Genomic DNA, 27117 nt, shown 5'->3' with positions numbered 1-27117 from the left:
CCAGACTCCGGACTTTTCAGTCCAAAATCCCCTTGTATTTTCCTGTAGCATTTATGGTGACAGACAGGTGAAATGAAGTAGCCTGTGCCACTTTGCTCTGTAGAAACTGTAATGACCTAAGTTCTCCCAGTTCTGTGTGCAGGAATCATTTATTGCCCCTTTCAGCTTACAGATGCTGCAGGTGAATTTCTTTCCGTAATCAAAGCTGACCAAGAGTCGGGGAGCAAAAAGGACTTCAGCAACTGAATATTAATCAAATACACGGACTGGGCTCTTTAATCATTCTTCACCCTCTCCATGCTACCCCATGCCAACCACCTAACAAGAAGGCAAATTTCTCTGGCAAAACAAATGTCAGAAGACGAAACAAGCCCAGATTACCTCCTCCTGGCTGAAATAAAGAAGGAATCTTTTACAAAAGTAACAAGATACAGAACACTGTTTGAATTGCACAAATAGAATAAACATTGCACTTAATATATGAAAACCCCCACTATTATGAAATGACAACATTAAAGAACAAGTGAGACTGATACAACCAACATACACAATATGCTGTCACTCTAAAAATAAACTCTTTCAGTCTGCTATTTGCACAGTTTATGAAATCTCTCTAAAATTGAGGTATATGCTTGAATCTACATAATTTAACCAGGAGTTATCTGTTTTTTTTTCCTGCATTACTAAAATATATTTTAAAGGGTAAGAATCGTGACAAAGATAGACCTACAGTTAGTCAACTCCCTTAATTTTATTATGAATAATACTGTACTCTGTATGTAACTCCTGACTACGTCTATCAACTTCCCCTATAATAATTTTAGAGCCTGACTAATTAAATCTACGTTTAGCGAGCATCTTCAATATACCAAGTTCCTAAAAACAGGGGTGACACGACAACAACAGATGGACGCTATGGCCACTCAGAGGACAGAACACCAAATAAGTATCACATAAGGAAAACTGTGCGATTTGAGTTTAACATGGCCTGTTTTGGCACATCATGTGCACCACTCACGACCAGCTATCTCTTACCAGAATACAGACAGGGGACGCAGGAATTCAGGACTTGATAAATAGCGAGTGGAAAACTGGATGTTTTATGAGGGGTTAAGGCCATAGGAGACAAATGCTAGGACTATCACGGAGTAGGAAGGAGAAAATGTAACTTCAAAGAGGGATACTGAACTACAGAATTGTCTTCTGATCTTATCATAAAAAAAGGCAACACAATGTTGAATATTTGTTTTTAGATAAAATGTGTTACTGTTAAAATGCTCAAGACCTACAGAATAAAGCTGGCTGCTTATGCAACATAATATGGCAGCATAGACAACTACATACATTTTCTTTGTGTCACGTAATCAACGTGTTTCAGCTGTTTTCAAAAGGCCTCAGGGTGGGAATAGATCACTTCAAGGAATTTCCAAGATCACTACATACTGGTAGCTATACAATACTTTTTGCAAGGCAAATATCTGCTCACTTGAAAGATGATCTCAGCTACCCAAATCTAATTATTGATCAGTGAACGGTCATCTCTACATGAAGAGTTTTTGACCTTTATTTAGCGACTGTAAATTTTAACTAACTTGAAACAGAAAGGGACAAGCCATCACAACAATGCTATAGAGCAGCTGACCAACAACGAAACAAAAAACAGGCAACTGATAGTGACCACATTTGACCCGTAATCCACCTGCTAACACAATCGATCACAAGTTACTGACTCATCTTGTGACTGTAATCAGAGTAATTAGGATTGTCCTTTTGTGATTTTTTGTCCTCAAAGAAATCCCAGAGGATATTTTTCTGGCAACAACACTTCTGCTGAAGAGCATGAGATGACTACACTTTTCCTCATTTTCTTCCCCCTTGTACATTCTGAATTAATTATCACTGAAGGACAGAATAAAATATTCTGAACCTGTTCCATACACTCAGTTTTTACATCATTTTATCCTACTTAAGAAATACCCATACAAGGTCTCTCAGGTAGAAACGGGAGAAAGAACAAGTTAGTTGAAGCTGAACCGCCAACTGACTGAAGTAATAATTGGGAAAGCAGCTGAACTGTTTTGGCAAAGCATGTCATGCATATACTTTGGGCTCCTATTGGCTTCCCTGAGAGGGCAGCTGCAGTTTAGCTTTTTTTTTTCAGACATGACTTAGATTAGCCTAAACTCCACCTTCGTTTTCTCTGAGAAGAGACTATCAATCCCCACTTTGGTCCAAGATAACTTCAGTGACAACATACAGGGCACATAGCACTGCCTTTAAATATAGTCTAAATTCAAAACTGCGCCTTTTAGGTAACTGCTGTGATATTTGCGTTGCAGACTTTCGTTTCCTCAGGGACTGATACGGGTGCCAATGCTGATTAATGTCTTTACTACAAAAATGATGGGGCAGAACAAATTCTCAGCTATTTTGTGGACAGTACCCAAAAAATGGAGAGTAGAATATGTTGGAAGCCAGGGTCTAGACTGACTGGACAAATGGTACCTCGTGAAGGTCAATGAAAGAAAATGCAAAGTCCTGGTTATGAGCTGGAATTACCCTGTACAGCAATACAGGCCGGGTACTGTTAGCCTAAAAAGCAGTTTTGCAAAAAATGACCAGGTGATGCTGGGGGAAAACACAACGAACATAACTCATCACTGTGCCCTTACGCTGAAGGAGGCTAACCACCTCCTGGGCTGTATTAGTAAGAGCACAACCAGCAGGTTAAGGGCTGTGATTCTGCCCCTCCACTTGGCACTTGTGAGATCACAGCTAGAGCATTGTGTTGAGCCTTGGGCTTCCCAGTACAAGACACAATGGCATCCATGATTACACACATTCCGGGCCCACTAGGATGGCTAACAGGCTGGAACATCCATACAAGGAATGGGTAAGAATGGGTACGAGTGCTGGATTGTTCAGCTATTGCTGTCCTCAAGGATAGAAACGGAGTCTTCTTGAGGGTGCACGCAAGTAGTAAGCAGCTACAGATTCAAACCAGAACATGAAAAACTTCAACTAGAAATCTTCCTCTTCAAGGAAGGAGGGCTATTGTTGTTAGGCGGTTATGTTTTTTCTTATTGAGGCAGGTACCTGAAGAGGTTGCAGAATCTCTAGCCTTGAAGATGTTCAAATCTCAACTACACATGCCACTGACTACCCTACTGTAACTACATGGGGTGTAACCAACACTACATGACCTCTACAGGTCCCTTCCAACCTACATGATTTTTTTTTTGAATCTGTAAGAACAACCGTACTTGCATACTTAACTTTACAGAGGTAGAGCCCAAAGCAGAGGGTCAGAAATAGCAAGAGCCCAGTAGTATTACTGCAGTAAAAATAGCAAATAAAACAGCTGTGTGAAGCTCCAAAAGAATGGCCATATGGACATAAAGATTTATGTAATAGAAGTATCATGTTTTAGAGGTATCTACTTTTGTTTAAAATAGTTAAAATAAATCCATCTACCATCACACAGGCTTTTTCCTTTAATATCTACAAACAGTGTGAATAATGACCCAAAGCCAAAAAAATCCTCCTGCCAGCCAACAGTCCCTAAGGACTGACCTGGGCTTCAGCTGTTACTGTCAAAAATGAAACCACAGATAAAACTAACATTCAAGTGCCATTTTTTAAAAGTTGGCCCAAACACACAATACATAATTCATCTCTAACTGATCTCCCTAAAAGAGGGAAATTTTTAATTGAAGAAAAACCTGACTGCTTTTTCTCCGCCAAATATGTTCATCTTCTCACTAACATATCCTGGAAGTGGGCATACAAAGCTAAACCACTACAATGTCTTAATTTGATTAACTGAAAAAAAGAGAAAGGGAAGAAGGAAGGGTATCACACTACACTTTACATAGTGTCATTTGATCAACTTTGTTGATAGCTGTTGATGCAAAAATCTCCAGGGCACTTGGGTGTACCTTGTTTCATCTAACCCAGTTCTTCCAAAGTGGGGACTCAGAACTGAAATCATACTGGGAGTGAACACCGTAGAGAAAGTACTGATTTATGGATTCCTACAAATGTGTTGCACTGAGATATTAAACTGCTGCCCCTTTTGCAGTATCCAGGCACCCTTTAACATCAGTTCAAGAACATGATGCAAATATGCTGTGCAGTTTTGAAGACTATCACTTCAGTGATCCATGCAAAGGTGCTGCCACACTACTACAAATGACAAATCAACATTTTTACCTATTGATGCCACTTGGATGGTTAGAACCAAAGACTTGATTTCAGAGTGTGCAGTAAACATTAACAATTAAATTCGTAACTTGGTAATGAGTACTTGCTGCCCAGGTGGAAGTCATTCTTTAAATTACTTTGTCCAAGTTCTTTCTCATCCCACCTTTAAGATTTTCCCTCATCTGGGGCACAAATTTGGGTCAGTAGTTGAATAAAATGTAGTTGTGTCACCAAATACACTGTCATTAAGATTCTCTTGAGAATGAAGAACAGGGCATCCTCATCTGTGTTCTGATGGCACCAAAGCCCTTACACCTGGTTCACATAGTATATTATCAACAAAATAATGATGAATCCTGGAAGGGCGGTACAGGTGCACAGTCACAAATGAGACCAACATTTGTGTTACAAATCTGATGCATCTGAGAAGAAAGAAGCAACTTTTTTTTTTAATCTGTAGTACAACTACAAAGTATCTAAGAGCAGGGCTGGATTGGGCTTGCTGTCATCATGTCAGGTATTTTTACAATAAAAAATGGAAATCATACAACACCTTTAATAATAAACAGCGATAACTTGAAGAGGTAGGACCAGATTTAATGGTTAAAGCTAAACATGAGCTTATCTTCCTTATTTGCTTTTATAAATACTTTCCTTATAAGTATCTTAAGTTGTTTCTAAACCAGTTCTCACTCCTTGACAACAATGCAGTCTTTTCTCACATCTTAACTTCTGTTTGCAAGATGAATTTAAATGAAATGCAGCACCATTCCCCCCCCCATTCAGATTTTTATCAATATAATTTTTATTGGCAATATCTTCCACATAGAAAGGTGAATGGTCATCTGAGCATATTTTTAAAAAGCAAGTACAATTACAGTAAATGATGTTGAACTGATAATTCTAGAGACATACGTATCACTTCACAAAACAGATACAAGAGGTATAAGGAGAGCACAACATGCTACCTTCTTGCATGCAACTTTAACAATAAGCATATAATGGTTTGAATTTGAAGGGACCTTAAAGATCGTGTAATTCCAATCCCCCTGCTATAGGCAAGGACATAATTGCTCTAAATAAGAAATTGTTCCAAATTTCTATTTCCATGTAATCTTCTGCTTATCTGCTGAGGCTTGAAACAATTCCTTCACGTATGACATTACCTATTAAAAGTTACAAAAAAAAACATTTTTCCTTTTTTTTTTTTTAAACATAACACTGAATAAGTAGAAATCGTGGAAATGGAATTGGACATGTGGCAGTGGATTTATGGGGAAAAATTCACATCTGCTGCCGTGATCTGTGCGTTGAAGAATGCAGAATAAACTAATATTTTTAGTATTGGATTTCCTAGAATTTTGCAGAAGTGGGATCTTAAGGGGTTAAGCCATGGGATTCAAGATTCCCTTCTAAGAATCTATAAGGCTGCTGATGATCATGTTGCTCGGCCCCCAACATCTTTTCAAGTAAAAGAAGTTTCTCTACCAAATGTTTGCATGGCTTCTGTGATGTTGCTTAGGGATACTATTCTTTACTCATTTCCTTCAATACTGTTCTCTTGTATCAAAAATAATGTCTCACATACATGACATGACAAAATATGTAGTATGGTATGTAAAGCAACAGATTTCTTCCAGAATAGATAATTGATGAATAAATCTGAATTTTTATTTAATTACTAAATGGGTGCATATATATAAAGCTGTATGCAATACCAATAAGGCATCCAAAAAAACTGAATGTCTTTTTTTTTAAAGAAACTTTTATGCTAGTTTCTTCAGATTATTTATTTTATGAAGTTGACTAATGCAGCAATAGGACAAGAACAAGGAAAAGTCAGCTCAACAGCAGAGACAAAAAATACACACTTTCTCAATCTTTCTCATAAATGATAACATGCTGTTTGAGATCTTCTAACAATAACCATGAAATACTGCAGAAAGCCATACCCAGAAAGTAAGATAAGGACTATTATGACATACATGTTACTTTACCACTGAGTGCTCATGAAGAAAATTAGATCCATTCTAGCATTCCAGTTTGGAAGGTTGTCATTACTAGTGGCTGATGGTCAGAATACAGAATATAAATTTTCCTACATTTTTGAGCTATTCAGTTGCCCAGGCTGCACATTACCAGTAAAACATGGTGTTTCCATACATACTGTGTCACTGAAGACAGCAATATGCAGGTCTTAACTGTAGTCAAGAAATCATTTTCAGAGCAGGCCCCTGGAAAATATACTATAAAAGCCTCTTCTGGTAGTTATTCTATTTCAGAAGACTTAAAACAAAAAGTCCTCCTTCCTTTCTACAATGCAAACAACTCATTTTGAGAGATGAATATAATACTCTTCTGTTAGTTTCCTTCTTTGTGAAGCATCTTCAGAGACTTTTTAGAAATACAGATATTACAGATATTTAGAAAACCCAGGAGAAATTCCCTGAGAACTGTAGGCAGACATGAATGCTGATTATTGAGTTTTTCAAAACAATGCTTTTTTTTTTTTGCCTGCTGTTAGCTTAAAAAAGTATTTTAAAGTTTGAACAATCCTGAATATCCTTGAACAACTTTGGTGAAGTTTCATGTCTTCTAAAAAAAAAAAAAGTAAAGCTTTTACGTTCTGCTTCATTTTAAGAAACTAGTACATCACTAAATGCCTCAGTCTTTTAGTCATTCTCTACCAATGTTGGTATAAAAGCTCTCCTAAATCAAATACTGTTAAAAGAAGGTTAATTTTGACTAGCCCTTTATTCAAATGTTAGAGCATTCAGATGGTAAGAGAGCTTCAGCACAATGGAAAGCCAGTTCTATCCAAGTCATAGTGTGTAAGAAGAAATGATGCATGGAACAAAATTGAAAGGAATAGAAGAAAATGAGGTGCAAAGAGCTGCTTTACAGGACAGCCAAGCTCTGGAAGACTCTTCAGCCATAACAGGATATGCCTTCTGAACAAGAACCTTTGGATTACTAGACCTGAACAACTAAGTGGAATTCATGTAGAAGAGACAGGAAAAAAAAGGCCAATGCTGATAGAATCCAGTGGAGTATATCAGCCATGGCCAAATACAGTTGTCTGAGGGTATCAAGAAATGGTGTAACCAGTACTGTGATGTATTTAAACTTGAATGCATTAGTTCTTTGAGTGACGCTCCTATACAGCATCTTAACTGGTCTAGCACTACTACCTACCACTCAATTTGCGTTTAACTTGCAAGCCATACCCAGTCTATTGCCAAAATATTCTTTACAAGTGCTGTTATATGAAATCAAGCATTCTAGCTGTTTTCCCCAAGGTAATTATTTCAGTTTATGACAACATTACCTATACTCTCTTTAGGCTTAAGGACTTTTTTAGTCTCCCACAAAAATGCTAGATTTTGTAACCTTTTTCCAGTCTGAGAATTCTGTAACCCTTTTAGCATGGATCTAATCCAGAAAGCCCAGACTCTCTCCAGGCATCTACCTCCTAGGATTATGACTGAGTTCTGGAAAGCAGTCTTCCTAGTAAGCTTCCTTCTCTAGACCCTGGCCCAGAAATTCACATGCCGCATTATTTCCCAAGAGTCCCTGCTAACTAATGTTCCCATGACATAATCTCTGGATTGATCCTTGTAGAGAAGTCAGATACACAAACTTTGATGAGGCTGAGGTCTAACACCAAGAAAGGGCCAACCTGTTAAAGAGTCTCCTAATTGCAATACTGTTATTTCTCCAAGGGAATATCAACAGCTAATGAAGGCATATAAACCTCCTCAGTTTCAGCTTTTCCTCCAAGAAGCTATGGGTTTTTTTGTTTGTTTGTTTTTTTCTTCTGGCAAGGAGCACTTACCCTGCTGCCCCTGCGGTGTTTGTGAGATGATGAACTGTGCTGGCTGCAAGTTGGTTGTTGGATGCACCAACACAAACTGTTGCAGGTTGAGATTCTGCTGCTGAAGCTGCTGCAAGTGCTGCAAATCCTTAAGGAAACAGGAGAGGGGGGGAAAAAAAAAAGAAAAGGGAAAAAAGGGGGGGAGGGGGGAAGAGAGCTGTGTGTTAGACATTTAAGTCATCCATGAATCCCAATTTAACTACATTTCCCAACCAGTTACATTATACCATTCAGAGATAAAAAGTGGATGTCAAACACAGCAGTTCTGCTACTAAATATCTTTTAGACTTACAATATGAATTTCACTGTCCTTAAAAAAAATGTTTACTAAATAACCCATCAAAGCCTTTCTAACGCTGTTCTGCTTTTAAAAAATAATAATCAGTTCCCCCCCTCAAAGTGTGTAAGTTTTCAAATACTTTAGCATACAAATACTGTCAGCACTTGCATTTCTCAGACTTGTTTTTTGCAGATGCAACTCTGCTACAACATTCATTGTTGGCAAATCAATCACATTAGCTAGGAGCTATTTTTGTTTATAACAACAATCTGCAATTACCATTTTAATTAGCAACAGGAAAGCAAAAAATTACAGATTCTTAGTATGCACTCTGGTTGTTCAGGTCAAAATTTGGGAAGCAGCTAACTCAAATAGTATACAATTGTATTTGATTAATTTTGAATGAAATTACAATAAGCTTAGTAGACACGGCTACAGCTACGGTCAAAAGGAATAACCCCAAACATTGCACTATTGTAGAACCCTGCTTTTATGTATTTAAACCATTCAGAACTGTTAATTTTCTATAATTAAATGATTGGTCTTGATGTAAACGCTAATCTCTGAGAAACTGAATCATCACAGTTCAACTTGCTGTTTAGCTGGAGAATGAAAACGAAAGTACTTTTTAAGAAAATCCCTTAAAACTAGCCCTGTTATCTTTTCCAGAAAGGACGATAACTGAAGAAAATTAAAGCACAGCGTAAAAACAGCCAGCTGAACAGTCAATATGGGAGTTATCCATACACATATGCAGAATCTTTCAGTCTTCCCCAGAAGCAGCTATTTCAAAATAGCTGCTCCCTGCCAAGCTGGTGACCAAAGTCAGAAATATCTTCCATTCTTACAAGCTCCAATTCAACAAAGCACTTCCCAAAACTTTCTTTCAAATAAGTCACTCGGATACCTGAGTATCTGTTTGTTGAATGGAGCTGCTCACGTCAACATACCTCCTAATGTACTTCAATTAAAGTGAGCCAGACTAATGAAGACCTGCTTCTTAAGGCTTATAAACTAACCCCCCATACATTTTGACTGACACAAGTTAGTGAGCTCTCACACAAGCAGCTCTGCCATCGGATGTGACAGGCCATCAACTGCCAGCAACAGAGATGGTGATGAAAAGTCAAGACATACTGACAAGGATAACTTTTTACTTAACCAACATTAAGTACAACCATTTGCAGAATACATCTACCCACCCATGCCCTTACGGTATTTTAAAGATGTTAAACTAAGACTTAAAAGCTGCAACTATCTTTTTCTGGGAAAGGGGGACAGGAGCATCAGTGGGTGGAAAGGAAGACTAAGGGGTTGAAAAGTCCCTTGATTTATGAGACCACAAACACGCATTACAAGAAAATGACTACTTAACCTGCATTATAAAGACACTGGCCATCAATCACTGAGGCAACTTCGTCACATTAAGTCAAAAGCATGCAGTGTAATAATACCGTAGACAGACACCAGATGGCATTGACCAAACAATGCCCTTTAAGAAATGGAAACTTCTATTTTACAAGAAAATGGTAAAATAATTTAAAAGTGCCCCCAGCACAAGAGAGTGTTTTTTAAGTTTGCTTTCAGAAAAATTGAGAAGTACTGCAACCATTCCTATGAAATCAAGGTCAATTTCTTTCATTAAAAAAAAAAAAAAAGCAGACTTGCTCCATTTTTTTTTCCCCAGGAACATTCTATGTTTCTTCTGGCTTCACGTCAGAGTTATATTGGACAGAACTGCTACTAAAAAAGCCTCCTCCTACTTCTTGAGCCCAGTGTGACACAGACCTCCACTCATTTATTCATTGATATTCAATACTCTACTGGTTATCTTTGCAAACTAAGCAGACCCTCCAGCACAGAGGGCCTCTCACACTGAATTGGATGTGTGTACTAGATGTAGAGGAAGAAAAAAAAGAGAGTAAGGCAAGGTGACTAAGGCAGAGAAACTTGTGTGGAAAGAGACAAATGAAGAGAGGCTGAAGGATGAAAATACAGGTGGATAAGAAAAAATAAAAGTATAAACCCAAAAGGCAGAGTTAGGAAGAAAGTTTTGAAGAAAAGAGTATGGACAGAAATATATAGGTTGAGGGCTTCCCAACACTAAAGAAAACAAACGTAAAGTCCGCAGATGACCCAGTAGATCTCACATGATTTGAAAAACCACCACAGAAGAGTTATGTACAAGAAGGAGTACAAATAACAGGACAGGGTATAGAGTAGTGTATTTCTAAGATCAAAGAGAAGGAGAGCTTTTTGTTTAAGACCAAAATATTCATAACACAGTACTCAGCTAAAACATTGCAGCTCTTATCATCAGACTCTTATACTTTAATATGAGAAAGCTGTTTTTAAATCAAGGCCTCAGGATAAATGGTATAAGCAATCATATTCTCTGCATCTGTCTCAGTAAATGGTATCTTGGCTGAGTCTTGTTTAAATACAGAAATATAATTATGTAATGTAGAATGGAAGTGATACCTCCAAGGCTAATAGCTCAAATAGCCCTACTGGTGCCTCAGATTCATTTGAAATCCAACTTTATTTCTACCTTGGGAAAGTTTTATTATTTCATTAATTGTTGCACTACAATAAATCCCCCGATAGCAACCATGCAAACAACTCCTGACATGGTTTTCCTAGGCTGTTGTTTTCTGAACTGTAAACTGTATAATACTATTGCAAGTATGTAGAAAGAGATGGACAGACTTTCGTGGAAATGTCTTCTGGTGCTTCCCAAGAAGTTAGCAAGATCAAAGCAATCCAGTTCCTATCTCAGCAAAATAATCCACCAAGAGAAGTGGAATATCTTGATATGAGGACTTTTTTATTCAAGCTAAAGTTCAAAATTTGATGCCATTATTTCAAGTTAGATCTTCGCTAAATTTCAGTATCTCTGCCACTTTGAGGTTTACACCATATAAACACTGACGATGGATCTGAAAACAAGTGATCTGAAAACAAGTTTACAAAGAACTCCAAAATTTGGTACAACTGTTTAGTGATGATTTAGCATCAGCCCAGCAGCAGCACTAACATCTTACCAGATTTCTGCAGCAGATACCTTACGTTAACTGCAGTGCACATTAAAGTCATGCTTGTGCAATTAGTTAATTAAAATAAATATGGTAATCCCCCTGCTGCAGAGACCTGCCAGTTAATCAATTATTCAAAAATCATCAAATAAAATAAACACTCAGCTATTTGTATAATCAGCTATGTGTTTACAATAGCAACACAATGCGGAGCACTGCTCATAAAACCGTGTTGAGACAGGTCAAAAAACATACTGATATCCAACTACAAACTTATACAGTAGAAGTTTTCCATAACATAACACAAACTATGTCCAACAGCTGCAAAAGTTATGCCCTGCACTTTTATTGTAAGAGGAAGCTAAAACAAATCAACCAATCTACACTTATATACCAGAATAGCCTATCCTAAAAGAGATTGTTAAACCATAAATTTAAGAAATCAGGAGCCCAAGAAAACAAATGAAATGTTAATTTGTTCCACTTGCACTACAAATACACATTATATAGTGGCAACTACATGATCACATGCTATTTTTCCATAGAGCCTCATTCAAGCGCACAAAATAGACAATGTTCACTTCAGAAGCTCCTGTTTGATGGCATACGCTTAAACATTTCAACTCTACACAAAGCCTTCTCAGAAGACTTTGCAAGTTCTAGAGAAAAACCCAGTGCTAAATAAGTCATCGTAAGTGCACACATTCTCATAACCTCCCACTGAAGAGGAAGAACAGGATAGCAACATCTCACACATGAACAAAAGTGACACCGAAAGCATCGACCATGTTGGCCAGGTAAAGGTAAAGCCAGAAAGCTCAAGGTACAGATTTAATACGAAATTTTAACACTCAGCTTTTCAGTAAAGCAGACCTCACTATCCTTAAGTTGTACACCCAGAGGATAAGAGGCACACGACTATGGATCACTTACATTTAGGTCAAAAGGATGCATAATAGCAGATGAGAACAGATGCACAGAGAGATGCAAGAAACTAACCATCAACTTCCTTGACATAGACATTTTCTATCCTTTTGTTGAAATAATGTCTGTCTTATGGCTATATACGAAGGCTTAACAAAATTAAGAGATGGTCTTGGTAACTCAGTTTCCTTAAATGTTATATCCTGGAGTCATCTCCAGATCGTGACAGTGAATTGGGATCTTTTGCTAAAAGCAGTCACATTTGGTCACGTGAGTCAAGTGTGACAGTGCACCAAGAGTCTCAGCAGGCAAGGTCAGTACTGGCCTTTGAATTTGGGCTTCTGGTATGGTATGACAGTGGCCTCTGCAGGGACTGTCAGAGGTCAGAACTTTTAGACCAACACCACAGAGCTTGGTTTCAGCTAAAAAGTAAAAAAAAAGACAGTAACAGAACCAAGCTCCACAACAGGCTTCACAAACAGCTGTGACATTTCCATTCTTAATCAGTCCTCATCTTCACTTCTTAGACACTTCACCTCAATTGAATGTAAGTGAAAACAGTCTGAATAGAAAGCATTAGAAAGCCTTTAAAAGCCGCTCATGGTAAGAAGCAGTCACCTTGGAGATTACATACCCAACGTACTTTGTACAGCTAGACTAATCATACTGAAACATTACATACCAAGAACTTTACTCTATGGAGAAATGGACCCCAACATTAGCAACACAATCACCTGTAAATAGTACTCATGATACCTGTCCTCTACATTTGGTTACTCTTGTCCAGAAGTCTAAGCAGTTTCAACAGTACTCATGCTTATTGTTGAGTCAGTGGTGCCTCATTCTCAACACTAAATTAAGCCAATACTGGAAGATTCAGGAGTATCTTTGCTGCTCCTAGTAAGTAGAATTTCCTTGGCAAGCAGTTCTTCAGAGGTAAGAATTAACAGGTCTTTAGCAGCAGGCCATAAAACTGGACAAATTCTGACAACTCATTCTGGCAAGATTTTCTCTAGACAAACAGGAATGCTAATATTCTTTGTCACTGAACTCTGAGCATTAAGCACCAAGCCAAGTTAGCACGCACATCTGTCGAGTCAAGCTGCCTTTTTATCGTTTGGACCTGAGAAGTATCTTTCATGGTATGTGGATATTTCTTCCCATATCTAAGTCTCAACAAGTGGCATTTCTATGGGCCTCTTTCTCTATCCATTTTTCTCCCCTTCAAGCTAACTACAAGGAGCGAAATACTGAAAATACTGCATCTGCTCAGATTCTGGAACTAATTCAGAAGTCCAGTGGAACTGCTAAGCAACTGGTTTACATTCTCAGCTATAGCTATCAACCTCACAGATAAGGATGAGCAAGGAAAGACTAAGAGTACCCTCAAGGATTCTGGAAACTCATTGAATAAGGAATAAAAATATTACTTCAATGATGCAATTTGTCAAACTCCTTCATTTTCCACCCTCTCAAGCCTCAAGGCTCACCTGTGCAATCTGTATTGGCTGAGATAGAGGGATCTGCGTCATCGGCGTTGCAGCAGAGGCCGAGATGGTGGCACCAGCAGCGCTGTGCTGCTGACTGGCTGAATGCTGCACTGCAGCTGCCAGCAACTGTGCCTGCGCCTGTTGTAGCAATAACTGTTGCTGGGCTGGCGTCAACGTGAGCTATAAATAATTAGAAAACAGCCATTAATATCGGGAACAGCCACTTTAGCTACATTAACTAGCCCATTACTAGTTATATTAACCAGACATTCTTAGAACTATTACTACAGTTCAGCCATTAACTACCCAATGACTTTGGCCTTCAATAAGGACAGCTGGCTACTCAAACATGCTGTATGAATCAACCTACCACAGAACTGACATAAACCAAACCGCACAACGGAAACATTGGCACTTAGTGGAACCCACTGAACCTAAATTTACTTCTAAGTTTTCTCCATAACTCTACCAAGAGGTTCAGGAAAAACGTAATTAAGTAGCAAGCAAAAGAAAAGAATCGGTAATGCCAGGACTTGAAAGGAAATTTACACCCAGCAGAACAGCAAGTGATTAGCCAGATGAATGAGAGGCAGGAATGCTGGCTATGGCTACTGAACAAGCTGATAACACCCCAGCTGCTTCACATTATCATGAATCCCTGCCATATTCCATCATTTCCATTATGCCCTAAGATATAAGTAAAGAACATGAGATCCATTTGTTTCTCTCCAAGTCTCCCCATCCGCCTTTTTTTTCATTGTTATTAAATAGAATAGAGTTGGCAACTTTACATCCCTTTCGTTTCCCAAACACGCATTATCTCTGTGAAACAGGTGGCAGCAGTCTCTCCTTTACATGTAAATGAATCTTGATGCCCATATTCGCAACAATCCATATCTGCCTAGTCCTGGAGTCCTATGTTCCACTACTGCAGACATTCATAGAACAAAACCAACATTTTTCTCATTCTCAAAAAGTCTTGAAGTTATTAAACCCCACATACTCTATTACAACAGTCTCACTTTTAAAACTTTCAAATATAATTAAGCAGAAACTACATAGGATGTTGCTTGCAATCTAGCTTACTAGAAGATTTAACAATTGAACATGAAATTAAGATATTTCATTCAGCTGTAGAGATGACCTAACTTAACACTTCAAATTATAAGTATGTTGCTAGAACTGCCCTAAATTCCTTATTAACATGTAAACTCTTAAAGCTGCAAAGCTGATTACATGGAAGCAAGCTCTCTAACCAAACCAGCCTATTCACAAAACTTACTGTTTTTTGTTGTTGATGTATTTAAACTCACTGAAAGCATTTATAACTATTTGGAAGCACCAATTAAACAGCTATCCTATAATTCCTCCAAAAACCTTGCAATTAAAAACTCAAAATTGGTAGGTTGAAATAAAAGGATTGAATAAGCTTAAGGCACAGACCATCATAAATTACTTAAAAAGAAATTTATACGAGAAGAGAAAATTAGTGACAGCAGTTCCATCATTTCTGTTCATTATCCTAACTCAGGTATCCAGTATGATTTAGTCTCATGCTTCCATGCCTCATTTTAATCTTGCAATAAAGTAAAAATCCTCTTCAAGACATCAGTGACTTCCTGATTTGCACACATCGGTTTTATTGCAGAATTTTATTTTTGGAGATGTAAACAGTTTGCAACAAAAAAAGATGACTTAAGTGTGGTTTCTTTAACAGGAAAATATTTTATAGTCCCTGTTTCACTCCAGCTTCTTCCTGTGTTAAAGGAAATGGCAGTAACCTTCACTGACAGTTCTACGGGGACAGCAACTGTGCCGTCGTTTGCCGGACAGGAGGCTTTACTACAGTACTCGTGGGTAAATCTTACCCCGGTGATCTGTCCTCCGGCCAGCATGAGCTGGGTTTGGGGTATGGCCGCCTGCACTGAAGGCTGCTGGGAAGGCTGGCTTGGCTGCTGAGAGTCCCCAGATTCTTCATTAGATTTAGACTAGGAAGAAAAAATACAACTCTTTATAGTGTAAAACAGATGTTAATGTATAACACTGCTATCTCAACACTGCACAATAAAAATCTTTCATCTGCATACAAAAAGCCCTTGGCTTTATTTTAAGAGTGGGTTTAAGCAATGGCTCTATGTGCCCACCATCTCAGCTATGATTGCTCAAATATGTCTGTAGGTAATGCAGTTTGAACAAAACAAAAAGATTCTCAGGTCTTCTGTGACTCTGACATTATTTTCAGATCTCATTTCATTTTATGCAATGCAACTGAAGCTGACACTACCTTGGCACCGTAAAGAAAGAAAAGGTTGTTAAAATTATTCATTGCCTAAAATCCTCAACAATGGAACATGGGAAAGGAGATTGTGTTTCCATTTTCTGTATTTGCATCCTGCACCTCTAAGTCATCATATTGTTTGGCTTATAGAGAACTCGTTTGAGAAATCCTCGCAGGTTTATCCACTTACAGCAGAATGCACAGTACATACAGTGCTTCTAAATAATCAAGGTTTAGCATTTAATTGAATGCTGCTTTATTTTTGAAAGGTTTGTTGTGGTTTTTTTGTGTTTTTTTTTTTTTTAAAACAGAAGAAATTGCGAAGACATGAGGGAGGAAATGCAAGTGCATGAAGAGGGGGAGAGAGTTTTATGACAATTAAAACTGGTTATGCAGAACATTAAAATTCAGCATAGATTTGCATATTTTCCACCACCTGTTTTGGGGACTGCAGAGCAGGCTAATTAACATAAAGGCTCTGATTAATTCTGCCAGTCATTGAGCAATAATTACAGCGCAGGACTGTAAACATTCTGCACTGGAGATACAGCCTGTTTGCCAACATCTCTCTCAGGGATGGAAGTTTACCATGGCAACCAAGGCAATTTTCTGCCTCCTTCCTCTCAGAAAGGAAGGTCACTATACCTCCTCTTCTTTCCAAATTGTTATTATGTATAAGTGGGACCACATTCTATTGCATTTCATGTAATGCACTACCTACGTCCTTTAGTAACAAGCAATACTGAAAACAGTTTTCAATAAAACTATGTCCCTTGCCCCTTAATATAGTACTGGGAAGAAGTGGCACGTTAACCGATACGCTGAAGTGTTCAGCATCATAAAAAGTTTGAAAGCTTTGTTGTCTCACGTACATTATTAAGCAATTACTCTGACTTATTTTGAAGTTACTGTATGTTGTTTACACAAGCAATCTATGCTAGCCATATGACACAGCTAATGTCACATTATATTCCTATATTCAGCTACCAGAAATAGGGGACAGTTTATCAAGTAATACTTGCTATGTTTAAAGGAAGTGAAGTGGAAGAACATGAAATACCCCTGGAGTTGTACAGTTTTCACGATACATTATAACAACTGACTGAACATCAGAACAAAATGAAGACCACTGGATGTTCTAACTACCTCACTTTCTGAATCCTTACAACCCTAATCCCGATTTAGAGTTGCGAAACTACTATCCCCTACACCTATCACTTGCAAAACCGGTCAAAATGAGAAAACAGAGTAACATATCAGGGGTTCAAAGGTATCTCCGACAGGACCAACAAGTTGTTTAGAAAGCAGAATGAGAGAAGGACGAACAGCAGAACGAAGCAGTCTTTACCTGTACATTTAAGGACTGAGCAGCAGCCTGTAAACTTGTTCCAGCGAGCTGGACCTACAACACAGTGCAAAAATGGAAGTGAAGTAGTGTTGAATCCATAGAAAACAGTGTAAGAAGGAAGTACCCACCCCACAAAAAACTGCCCCAAGAGCAATGCCTGCCCCTCTAACAGTTGAATCACTGAAGTATAGGGGATGAGCTCCAGACCAGAAAAAAATTAGACGTATATCTGTATGACTCAGTGTTATTTGTCTACCTCTTGTGGAAGGTATTCCTGCCTATGGACCCAGATATTAAAGTGAAATTGAGTAGAAACAGAGCATTTTGGGGGTGGACAGCCTAACCGTTCTGCTTACTGTATAAAAATCCACAGTTCAGGGGAGGGTGCTAAGCTCTACTCATCATCCTGCTAGTATTTCAGAATGGGTCTTACCCCGAATATGCACACTGCATTCACCCGCTTCCTTATACGACAGAGGAGCAATCACCTGCATAGCACAAAACCCACAGCATAAAACTCTTCCACAGATCAACCCAAACAAGTATTTGCAGTCCTCAGCCACTGAAAAGACTGTCTCAGAACAGAGGACTGGAAACCCTTCACAAAGGTGGTATTGATTTAGGTATACTCAGAACTTGAATTCAACGTTTGTGATTAACAGACAGGTCCAAAGTAGATCTTGTGTTACCAGCAAAGAGAATCTGATGTTTCAGAAACAGATTTTTAAACACTGTCATCTTATCTAAAAGAAGGATTTTCTCTGTATAACAAATGCTAAGTTTTTATTTACTGAAGACTGTTTTTAATCAGTCTCTCCTTGTTTCTACCACCACTCCTGCTACAAATAAGGAATTCTATTAATTAATTACCAACACTTTCAAAGGTCAGATTAACAACCTGTAGTGAAGTCCATCTCTAACCATGTTCGAAAACCACAGCTCATTTGTTGTGGTTTAGCTATGTTGTGGATCATTCTAATCCAAAACATAGCACCCTTCCAGCTACTAGGAGGAAAACTAACTCTGTCCTAACTGAAACCAGGACATCATTGGAAAACCAGACAACACAAGAAAAAAATAAAAAAATCAAAATCCATCACTCTGGCCTCTATAAAAAGATGTCCCCACATAACGTACATCACAAATGTGTCAACGTATCTGTAAACACAGGAAGGAGAGTTTTAATTTAAATTGAAGTATGTTAAATTAATAACTTGAGTGTTTGAACAAGTAACCCTTAAGAGTCACTCTGGAAATATTTCCTACTGCTCTGGATGAAGTCCTACTGGACTTCCTAAGCACGTTCTATATGCAAGCAAACACTCTCAGAAAAGCTCCTCCTCAACCACAAGGAAAGTACCAGTTTCCAATTAATGTAATCTGAACTTTTAACATAAATTAAGAGCAGAGAATAATCTAAATAATGATATCCTATTGTCCAAAAGAACAGACTCAGACATTTTTTTTTAATCAATTACATAATGATAAAAGACCGTAAAAGACTAAGTGTATCACACTCAGGTACAGCCAGAATATTCTTGAAAATCTTTGAGTGCAGTCTGGACACCCCTTCCACACACAGACATTTTCTAATTAGGAATTAAATTGCTCCTGAATGTTGCCTACATCCCAATATTTTGTATTAGTCTGGAGGAAAGCAGCATGTGTTAAGGCTGAATAACATCCCATAAAGAGCAGTCATACTAAAAGAGGATAGCCAGTTTTGAAGTACGGTACCACACACCCACAGGTGCATAAAAAAAGCTGAGATTTTTCTTTGAACTAGAGTTTCAAGAAATTAATCACTTTACCAAACATGAAGTTACAAAGGTCCTTACAACCGTTTAACTAAATACATTTCCGGAGCAAGATAAAGCATTGCACTAAATAAAATTACTGCCCTGTATCAACAAAACAAAGCCTAAAAACCAACCAACCAACGAGCCCCCAAAAAAAACTCTTCAGGACAGCTCTGTCTGCATGTTAAACACATACTGACGACCCACAAATGACAACATAGAAAGCAAAGCAAGTTCCCAACATCAGCCCAATCACACTTGTTTCCACCAACATTTTTCCTGCTTCTCCATAGGCATGAAATGCAAGGCCAGGGTATGCTCTTTTAGGAGGGCATAAAAGCTTCAGTAGCTCAATTATACCACAACAACTGTGCAACCCCAGACCCCAAGCATTCAAGGTCAGCCAATTAACTGCAGTATTTTTAAACTTCAAACTTGATGTCGAGGAATGGAAAGAAATTAGGGCATTTGTTTTCATATATATAAGTGTGATCAGGTTAAAAAACTACAAATACGCCCCTTATGCTCCTCTTCACCTAAGAATGCCTCATTTTGCTTCAGCCTACATCTGAAGATCTGCTTTGATTTCCTAAACACAGTAGCAGCAGAACAGAGGAATGGTAGTAGAAGCCTCAATATTGTCCTATGCACACGTACTTTTTCTTTAAAAAAACATTCAAAAAACCTCACAGAACCATATATGCTTAGTAAGTACCATCATTTCGTATTTTTAGTTGCTATGTAAGAGCTCAGAAGGTTGGAACATAGTGCTGACTACCCTTCAACACTATTTCTGTTTCCCTCGCTAGGCAGCGACAGTTTCAGAATCTTGGCAGCTGCTGGGCTAACGCAATCCTTTAGCAGAAAGGCTAAATTTGACCTTACATTTCAACTCAGTATGCCCATTAACAATTTAAAAAAAAAAATTTAGGCAGTTACAAGTCCCAAATAGATGCTTTCTGGTTCTCCCCAGTAGCTCTCACCCTGACACAGCCTACAGCCTAATGCAATGAAATGAGTGCCACAGTAAAAACTTTTCCCCAGCTAAGCTACTTAAGCATGTGGTGTGCCCACATATTCCTTTACATGACTACGCATTATTCACAGAAAGAGAGAACACAAGAGAAGTTGCATTTGTACCTGCTTGAGTCTCCCTGACTTTGAAATGGGTTTTCTCTTACCTGATGAAGGTGCCCAAGGAAGGCCTGGGCCTGGGCTGTAGAGATTGCTCCTCCGACAGGCACAGGCTGCTTTTGAAAGTCCAGGCCATTTGTTTGCGTGCCTGGAGGAAAGGAGATATTATGAACTATTAGCTATGACTTTTACTGAAAGAGAATATGATTGTACTGAGACTTACAAATATTTAAGTGTAATTTAAAAAAAAAAAAAGACACTCCAAAGGATAACAAGAATTTAAGTTTAACTGAAAAAAGCTGTCACAGATTTTGATAATATAGCTTTCCTCATCTGAACTGAATCAGCTCCATACTTTAAATTCTATCACCTTACCTACCCCGTGTACACCGTTATCCCCATCATTCTTTACCATGGTTTGAGAATCAAATGACTGCATGCTGATACAGTTGAAATATGTTTCAGTTCTGCATACACCCTCTATTCAGTACCTGAATACAATCTTTAAGTTCAGAAAGTGGCAGGAACAAGGTTCAGAGATAGTCACCTTTCATTCAAGACAGAAAAATAACACTTGAAGCAAACAGAAGTACAATGTACATAGCAGTTATGGGCCACAGTTTTACTCTTGTGATAAAAGATCTCTCCCCATTTTCATGAATATTCGTGCAGAGCTCTTATGACATAACTGACTGTGCTTACTTTTGCTCATATACTTTCATGCAACTACAAACTGATTATTTTCCTACGTTTTTGTTGTCTTCTTCCAAGAGAGCTTGGAAGACATGTCCACAAACTATCACCAGATAACCTGGTTGTGAGGAAGACAACTGCACACTTTTTCCACAAGAAATTATCACAGAACTCTCTTCTACAAAGAGGAGAACTATAAACTATACTATAAACTATACAACTATAAACTTCAAAGAATCATTCTGTGGGGAGATGATAAAAATCAGTGTTAGGGACTACCGGTTCTTTATGTTGGGTATTACTACCTACCACGGCTAACAACAATAAGGAAAAGCAAGTTTGTCAGGCCGTATGGAATTTCTAAAACAGATGATGCAATCTTAAAATCGAGTGACTAAAATGAAGTACAAACAGCTTTAGACTTGCATGCTCGTATCTTCACAACAGATCTTGTTCATTGCTTATGGACAGGTGTTCAACTAATTCCTACTTCAGAACTCTTTAATCATCTACATTTTTTCCTCCACAAAAATCTAGCTTATCTACTATGCAAAAGAGTCACAGTTGTTACGTAACAACAGGGGTTTGCTATCCCTTAGAAACATCTGCAAGAAGCAAAGAGGCATAAAACTTGATTACGAAAATATACTATCCAATATTTTACACTGCAGTTTGACCTACAGACAGCTTACAGAAATAAAATTTCAAAGATGGGGTCACTGTTCAATTAAATCCAGATATAATGTATGCAGTTAAGCACCCATGTAAGGTGTACCTAAGGTGGCCATTTGATGTATTTTTTTGGTGGAGGTGGTGTGAGGGAAGAATTGATGAACTGTGTTTAACTCTGTGCTTTGGGCCAGGTTTTACAGACTTAAAGAAGTCTATTGCAGCCAAAGATCCACAGACAAGTTAAAAATACTGAAACTTTTAACTACAAATGATTTTGCTTAGTGAATCTATAAATCCAATTCAAAGTGCATGGAAGGACTATCGCTGGCCTGAACTAATCATGAATATGAGTTAGTTGCATTTTGCCAAAGAAAGTTAGGTAAGAAGATCTGTTGGAAGAGCTAGAAGAGTCCTATCTATTTCCACTCTTTGGAGTAAGATGCAGAATTCTCTCCAGGCAAAAGTGGGATTCTCTCAATGCGAAAATGACTAGGTCAATATATAAAACTAAACTGATGAACGGCTACTGTAATTCAAGGAAAACAATCTACAACCTCCTAATTTAAGCAGATGCTTTGAATCAGCTGTTTTCAATCTGCACTAAGAAATCACCAAAAGTAGGGAAAAAAATAAAGAAAATCTAGTGTAAGACAGGTGTTCTTCATTCCAATTGGAAACTTGCAGGTTTCAAAAAAAAAATTACCCATTTCTGAGCAAACTAGCTGGAACCCTCACCTTAAATAAACAGGTGAAGTTGTTCTAGTTAATTGTCTTACAAAAAGAGCTTCAAATCATGATACCATATCAAAAAAGCACTGCTACGTGTGTGCATAGAGATGCTCCAAGCTGGCGCTTCTGCTAACTCTTGATATGGAGACTTGAAACAAGCCCCATAGGGTTGACAGTTTCAAACAAAAGCAAGTTAAAAGGCTGAGCCTTAAAATATTCGTTGGTCCCAAAAAGCAGTTTAGACAGGTACTGAGAGAAATTAACATTTTCTTTAAGTCAGTCCTTGAAGTACTATAACTCCTCCTCCCCACACCTCCCAAATCCCAACTCCAAGCAACAACAACAAAAAAAAAACTAAACCCCACCTGTTCACACTCTGTTCTACTTGCACCCTATGCTTTCTTTCATATCTGGAAGTACAGTGTCCCTTTCCCCTTTGGATGCAGCCTTAGTTTTAGAAGGAACGCTACCAAGGTTGCTTGCATTTATCACAGGATGCCCACATCTTTTGAAGAACAGCAGGGAAAATGAACTTTGAGACCAGGATACAAAAGGCTTTGCTCTTAAGGTGCTCCTAAGGATGTGACAACATGCCTGTGGAATCCAAGAAATCTGGTAAGGAGTCTGGAAAATGAAGCTGTCAGAATCAGAAGGCCAACACAGTGCAAGGACATGGAAAGACCAGAAAGCCACTTTGCTCAAGATGAGTTAAATGTAAAAAAATAAATAAATAATAATTAAAATCATGGCAGATGCAATCACAAGTACTGCAATTATAATACAAGCATTTACATCTTTTCCATCTCCTTCCTAGCTCTCATATAACTGCCAGTGATCTAACAGCTCATCAACACCAAAAAAAGTGGGAGTGGAAAATCTCAGTCTCCCCTCTCTTCTTGTTTCCAGATACATTGTCCCTGTCCTACCCCTTCTGATAGTTCATGGACACAGCAGTAAGTCAATTCACATTGTTAACTGAGTAGAAAACTATTCAGGTGAATTGTTCCTTTTCTCTTTTGGACAAGTTAATTCATATCTCACTGAACTGGCAGAAAACCATCTTAGCTTAGGGCCTGATAAGCAGTAGATGATGCAAACAAGGGGAGGCCAGAGAGATGGCAGTAGGGAAACAAGCCTCCCCCCATCTCAGAAAGTTGCTGGGTTGCACCAAGCACTAGGATGAAATTTCACCCTTATAGCCCAAGTCCAATGCAACTTAAGCACCTTTATATTCTGGAATAAATTCAGCCATGAGGTTAGCTACTTCAGGGAGCTGATTTGGATGAAGACTAATGTAGTAAGTGCAATTAATTTTCAGATGAATCATATCTTTGAACCATCTCACTCAGTGCCACTCCAGGGAGAGGAGCAGAACATGAACTACCGGGGCAGCCTGAGCTTGGATTAGTTTGTACTGTCTTAGAACCATACCTCCAGAGGACAGACACAGGACTAAACAGAGCAGGAAGGAAGCACTGCATCAGCAACCAGGAGAAAAACATGCTTTCAAAATCCTAAGACCACAATTATCAGAATTTAGCCCGATCTCACAAACTGCCAAAGAAAGCAAGAGGAGAGAAGGACTACAAGTCTGGGGAGATGTGGAATATGGTGCAAGAAAGGTCTTATGAAGGGACAGCAAACAGGGAGAAGGAAGATTTCCAAACTAACTTGAGTGGGTATCTATCTGCACTGTGCTCTGGGAGACATCTTCCAGCACTGGCATAACATTTCCCCATCCATACTGTGAGGAGACAGATCCCCAGCACCAAAAATTGTTGATTCCCTATCCACATTACTAATGAAAAGTTTAGTAGTGATGTACACGCAGCATTCTAGCAGTTCAAGAATATTTCACAGTCCCTCTCTCATAGACTTTCTTCTTCTGGAAACTGGAAATTCAATTTCCGGAAATGAGGCAATGCATACAAGAATACTTAGAAACCTTATTTCAAATACTACACTTAAATTTTATTATCTTGCTGCTATGTCAATGCATGCCCCAAGGCTACAGTTTTTAGAGACATTATAACTTTGTCTTTCATACTACTGCATTCACACAGCATTTTAAAAATATGCATTAAACAAGAAAAAAGAGGTTGAATTGTTCTGGAAAATTTTTGTACAAAAAGGAATCAAAAAAGGCTACCAGTTTTCTTTATGACAAAGTCTTACTTTCTCTCTTTTTTTTTTTCCAGTAGTTTTTCCAGTAGTTTTTTTTTTCCATCTAGCCACTGCTCACGGTTGGAAAAGAGTTGTGTGGTTCTGCAGTTCTGAAGAACAGTTTGTTAATTCATGTTCTTGTGAAAACAGCTGTCCAACAACTCTTGCACTCATTGAGACTTTGTTGTTTTTAATTCATCTGAAATATGGGTTATTTTTTCAGATGCTTACAAGAGAAGTCAAATTAGCACGCACATAAAATCTGTTTCAGGCATTTTATTGTGACTAATTTCAGCAAACTTCACTGTGTTTTCTGCAGGAATGACCTAAACAAACAGCCACCGAGGATCAAAAGATAGACGAGCAGTGCTTACACAGACTCAAGTGATTTACAAGTGTCACCAGGAAATAGACAATTACTGAAAAGTCACAAGAATCAGAACTCAGAGTCCATAATCCATAAAAATAATCTTCATGCATGTGACTTCAGAGCCTATGCTCCTTAGACAATCAATGGCATTCCCCATTCCTTACCATCTGACTTGACTTCTCAGTAGTCAAGTATGCACAGAGCCCAGAACCAAAATCAGAAAACCCTGATCAGAAGCCTAAAATTACTTTCCATGAGTATTGCTTTAAGGGTTTAACGTCTGTCAGCTGGATAACGCAGCTGATACTGGAGCCCCCAGAGAACAAACATCACAGAAGTTATTAATAACTACCTCCAGTGGTTTATGAGCACTATATGCTTGAAAACAAAACAATGACCACAGAACAAAGGACCCTCAAAATTCCAATATTGTTGTAGTCTGGATAACTTTAGAAAAATAGATCACTAAAAGTCATGACACATAAGAAATGAATGACTGGGAACGTTTAAGTTACAGAAGCAAGGTTTGCAAAAGGTCCAAACACCACTAAGAGTCAAACTTTGGTAATAAAGTTACCTTAATATTATAATATAAAAATTACATCGTAATCCCTTTTGTAATGAAAACATCTACGTGCAGCTTTACTATTCATCCTTTCTTTATACCATGACCACCATCCTTATACTGATAAGTATGTGCTAAGGGCAGCAGAGCCAGGGTTCTGCTTAAAGCAGGTGGAACACTTCTGTGATAATGGACCACCTCCGAATAAACCAAGTCCTCCTCTTTAACAGCTCAGTTGAGGCAGAAATGCTAGTTAAAGCTGCACTTAAATCTAAACTCTTGAGAAAGCATACACAGGGAACTGAGGTCAGACATAGCAGCAAGTCTGAGTTTATACAAACCCGTCAGATACGATGGTTCAATAAAAAGGGATATTTAAGACCATTATTCTCTTGATGTTATGATTATGAAATATTTCTAGCCTGTACATTTTTGAAATAATGTTATAAATCATGCTAAAGAGTATTAAATAGATAATACATCATTTTTGTACATAAAAAGTTTTGATGCTTCCCCTATTACAGATACAACTGCAAGTATAAAAATGGAGATGCCAATAAACAAAATACATTGTTAAGTGAGCTGTGAGCTGAGTTCCTTTTGACTGACCCCATCCATGACAGAAAACATCCAGCCTCTCAGATCAGTATCAGGAACATTCAGTCACTGTTACTGTTAGCTGTATTAAAATCTCGTACAAAGAATGAGGAAACACCAGCATAAAGTAAATTGCTAATTTCAGCACATCTTCAGAGTTTGAAATAAAACTTTTTATTGAGCCAAAAGGAGGAAAATAATTCTCCTTACATAAGGTAACTAAACTTCTCTCAACTCAAGAACATGTTCCTTCCCATTACAATTTTCTCTCCCCAAATGCAACCCTGAGCTCAGAGAAGATTGAGTTGGACAGAACTATTTACTGTCCATTCAGAATTGTCATTTCTCATTTCTAAAATGAACCTTAAATTACCTGCAGAAAGGAATTAAGGCATGAGATAGCATGACTGAGTTATGGTGACTTAAACTTCTTCAACGGCTTACAAATTGGCCACATCGTAATGGTGTGCCAGAAGGTACAATGGCCCCAATACACAAGCTACTCTGTCCCAGCCAAATTTCAAGGTTCTGTTCTAACACATGACAACATTACAGAGAAGACCACTAACAGTTTTTTAATGTTGAGAAGTTATGCCTTCTGCTTTTGGCCTGTACCTGAGAACTGCTGTCACTTGAATGAAGTCTAAAAATGGAAACAAGATTAGTCAATAGCCCACATCTGCCAGGGAAAATTTCAGCCCCAAAATAAACGGAGGTTAGAGGTGCCAAAGATATGTTCTGACAGGAAAGGATGGGATGACTTATGGAGAACAGTGCCGCGAGACTTTCTGTAACATCAGAAGCATTACAAATAAGAGGAAGAAGGAAGGGGGGATCTATATGAATATTGATAACGTTTGAGTAGTGCCCTGCATACAGCAGGACTAATGATTTGTTTTCGGCATAGAGACAAGCAGCATTCTCAAGTCTCTAAAAACAGTAGATGCAGGATTTTTCTGGGGT

The 27117-nt window shown here is 38.2% G+C and overlaps 1 protein-coding gene across 1 annotated transcript in view; it reads right to left on the bottom strand.

Annotated features, from left to right (window-relative positions):
* POU2F1 (POU class 2 homeobox 1) overlaps nucleotides 1-27117 on the bottom strand; it is a 105556-nt gene that overhangs the window by 16727 nt on the left and 61712 nt on the right. Inside the window, exons 3-7 of the mRNA XM_035540454.2 lie at nucleotides 20413-20513; nucleotides 17433-17486; nucleotides 15675-15794; nucleotides 13807-13986; nucleotides 8039-8165 (exon numbers count right to left, since the gene is read on the bottom strand). Coding sequence (XP_035396347.2) covers nucleotides 8039-8165; nucleotides 13807-13986; nucleotides 15675-15794; nucleotides 17433-17486; nucleotides 20413-20513 — 582 coding nt within the window. The remainder of the gene's footprint in view (nucleotides 1-8038; nucleotides 8166-13806; nucleotides 13987-15674; nucleotides 15795-17432; nucleotides 17487-20412; nucleotides 20514-27117) is intronic.

The sequence above is a fragment of the Cygnus atratus genome, chromosome 1 (assembly GCF_013377495.2).
Source record: "Cygnus atratus isolate AKBS03 ecotype Queensland, Australia chromosome 1, CAtr_DNAZoo_HiC_assembly, whole genome shotgun sequence".
Lineage (NCBI taxonomy): Eukaryota > Metazoa > Chordata > Aves > Anseriformes > Anatidae > Cygnus > Cygnus atratus.
Note: the sequence above shows the minus strand (reverse complement) of the source record. Positions and strands in the feature narration are given on the sequence as shown.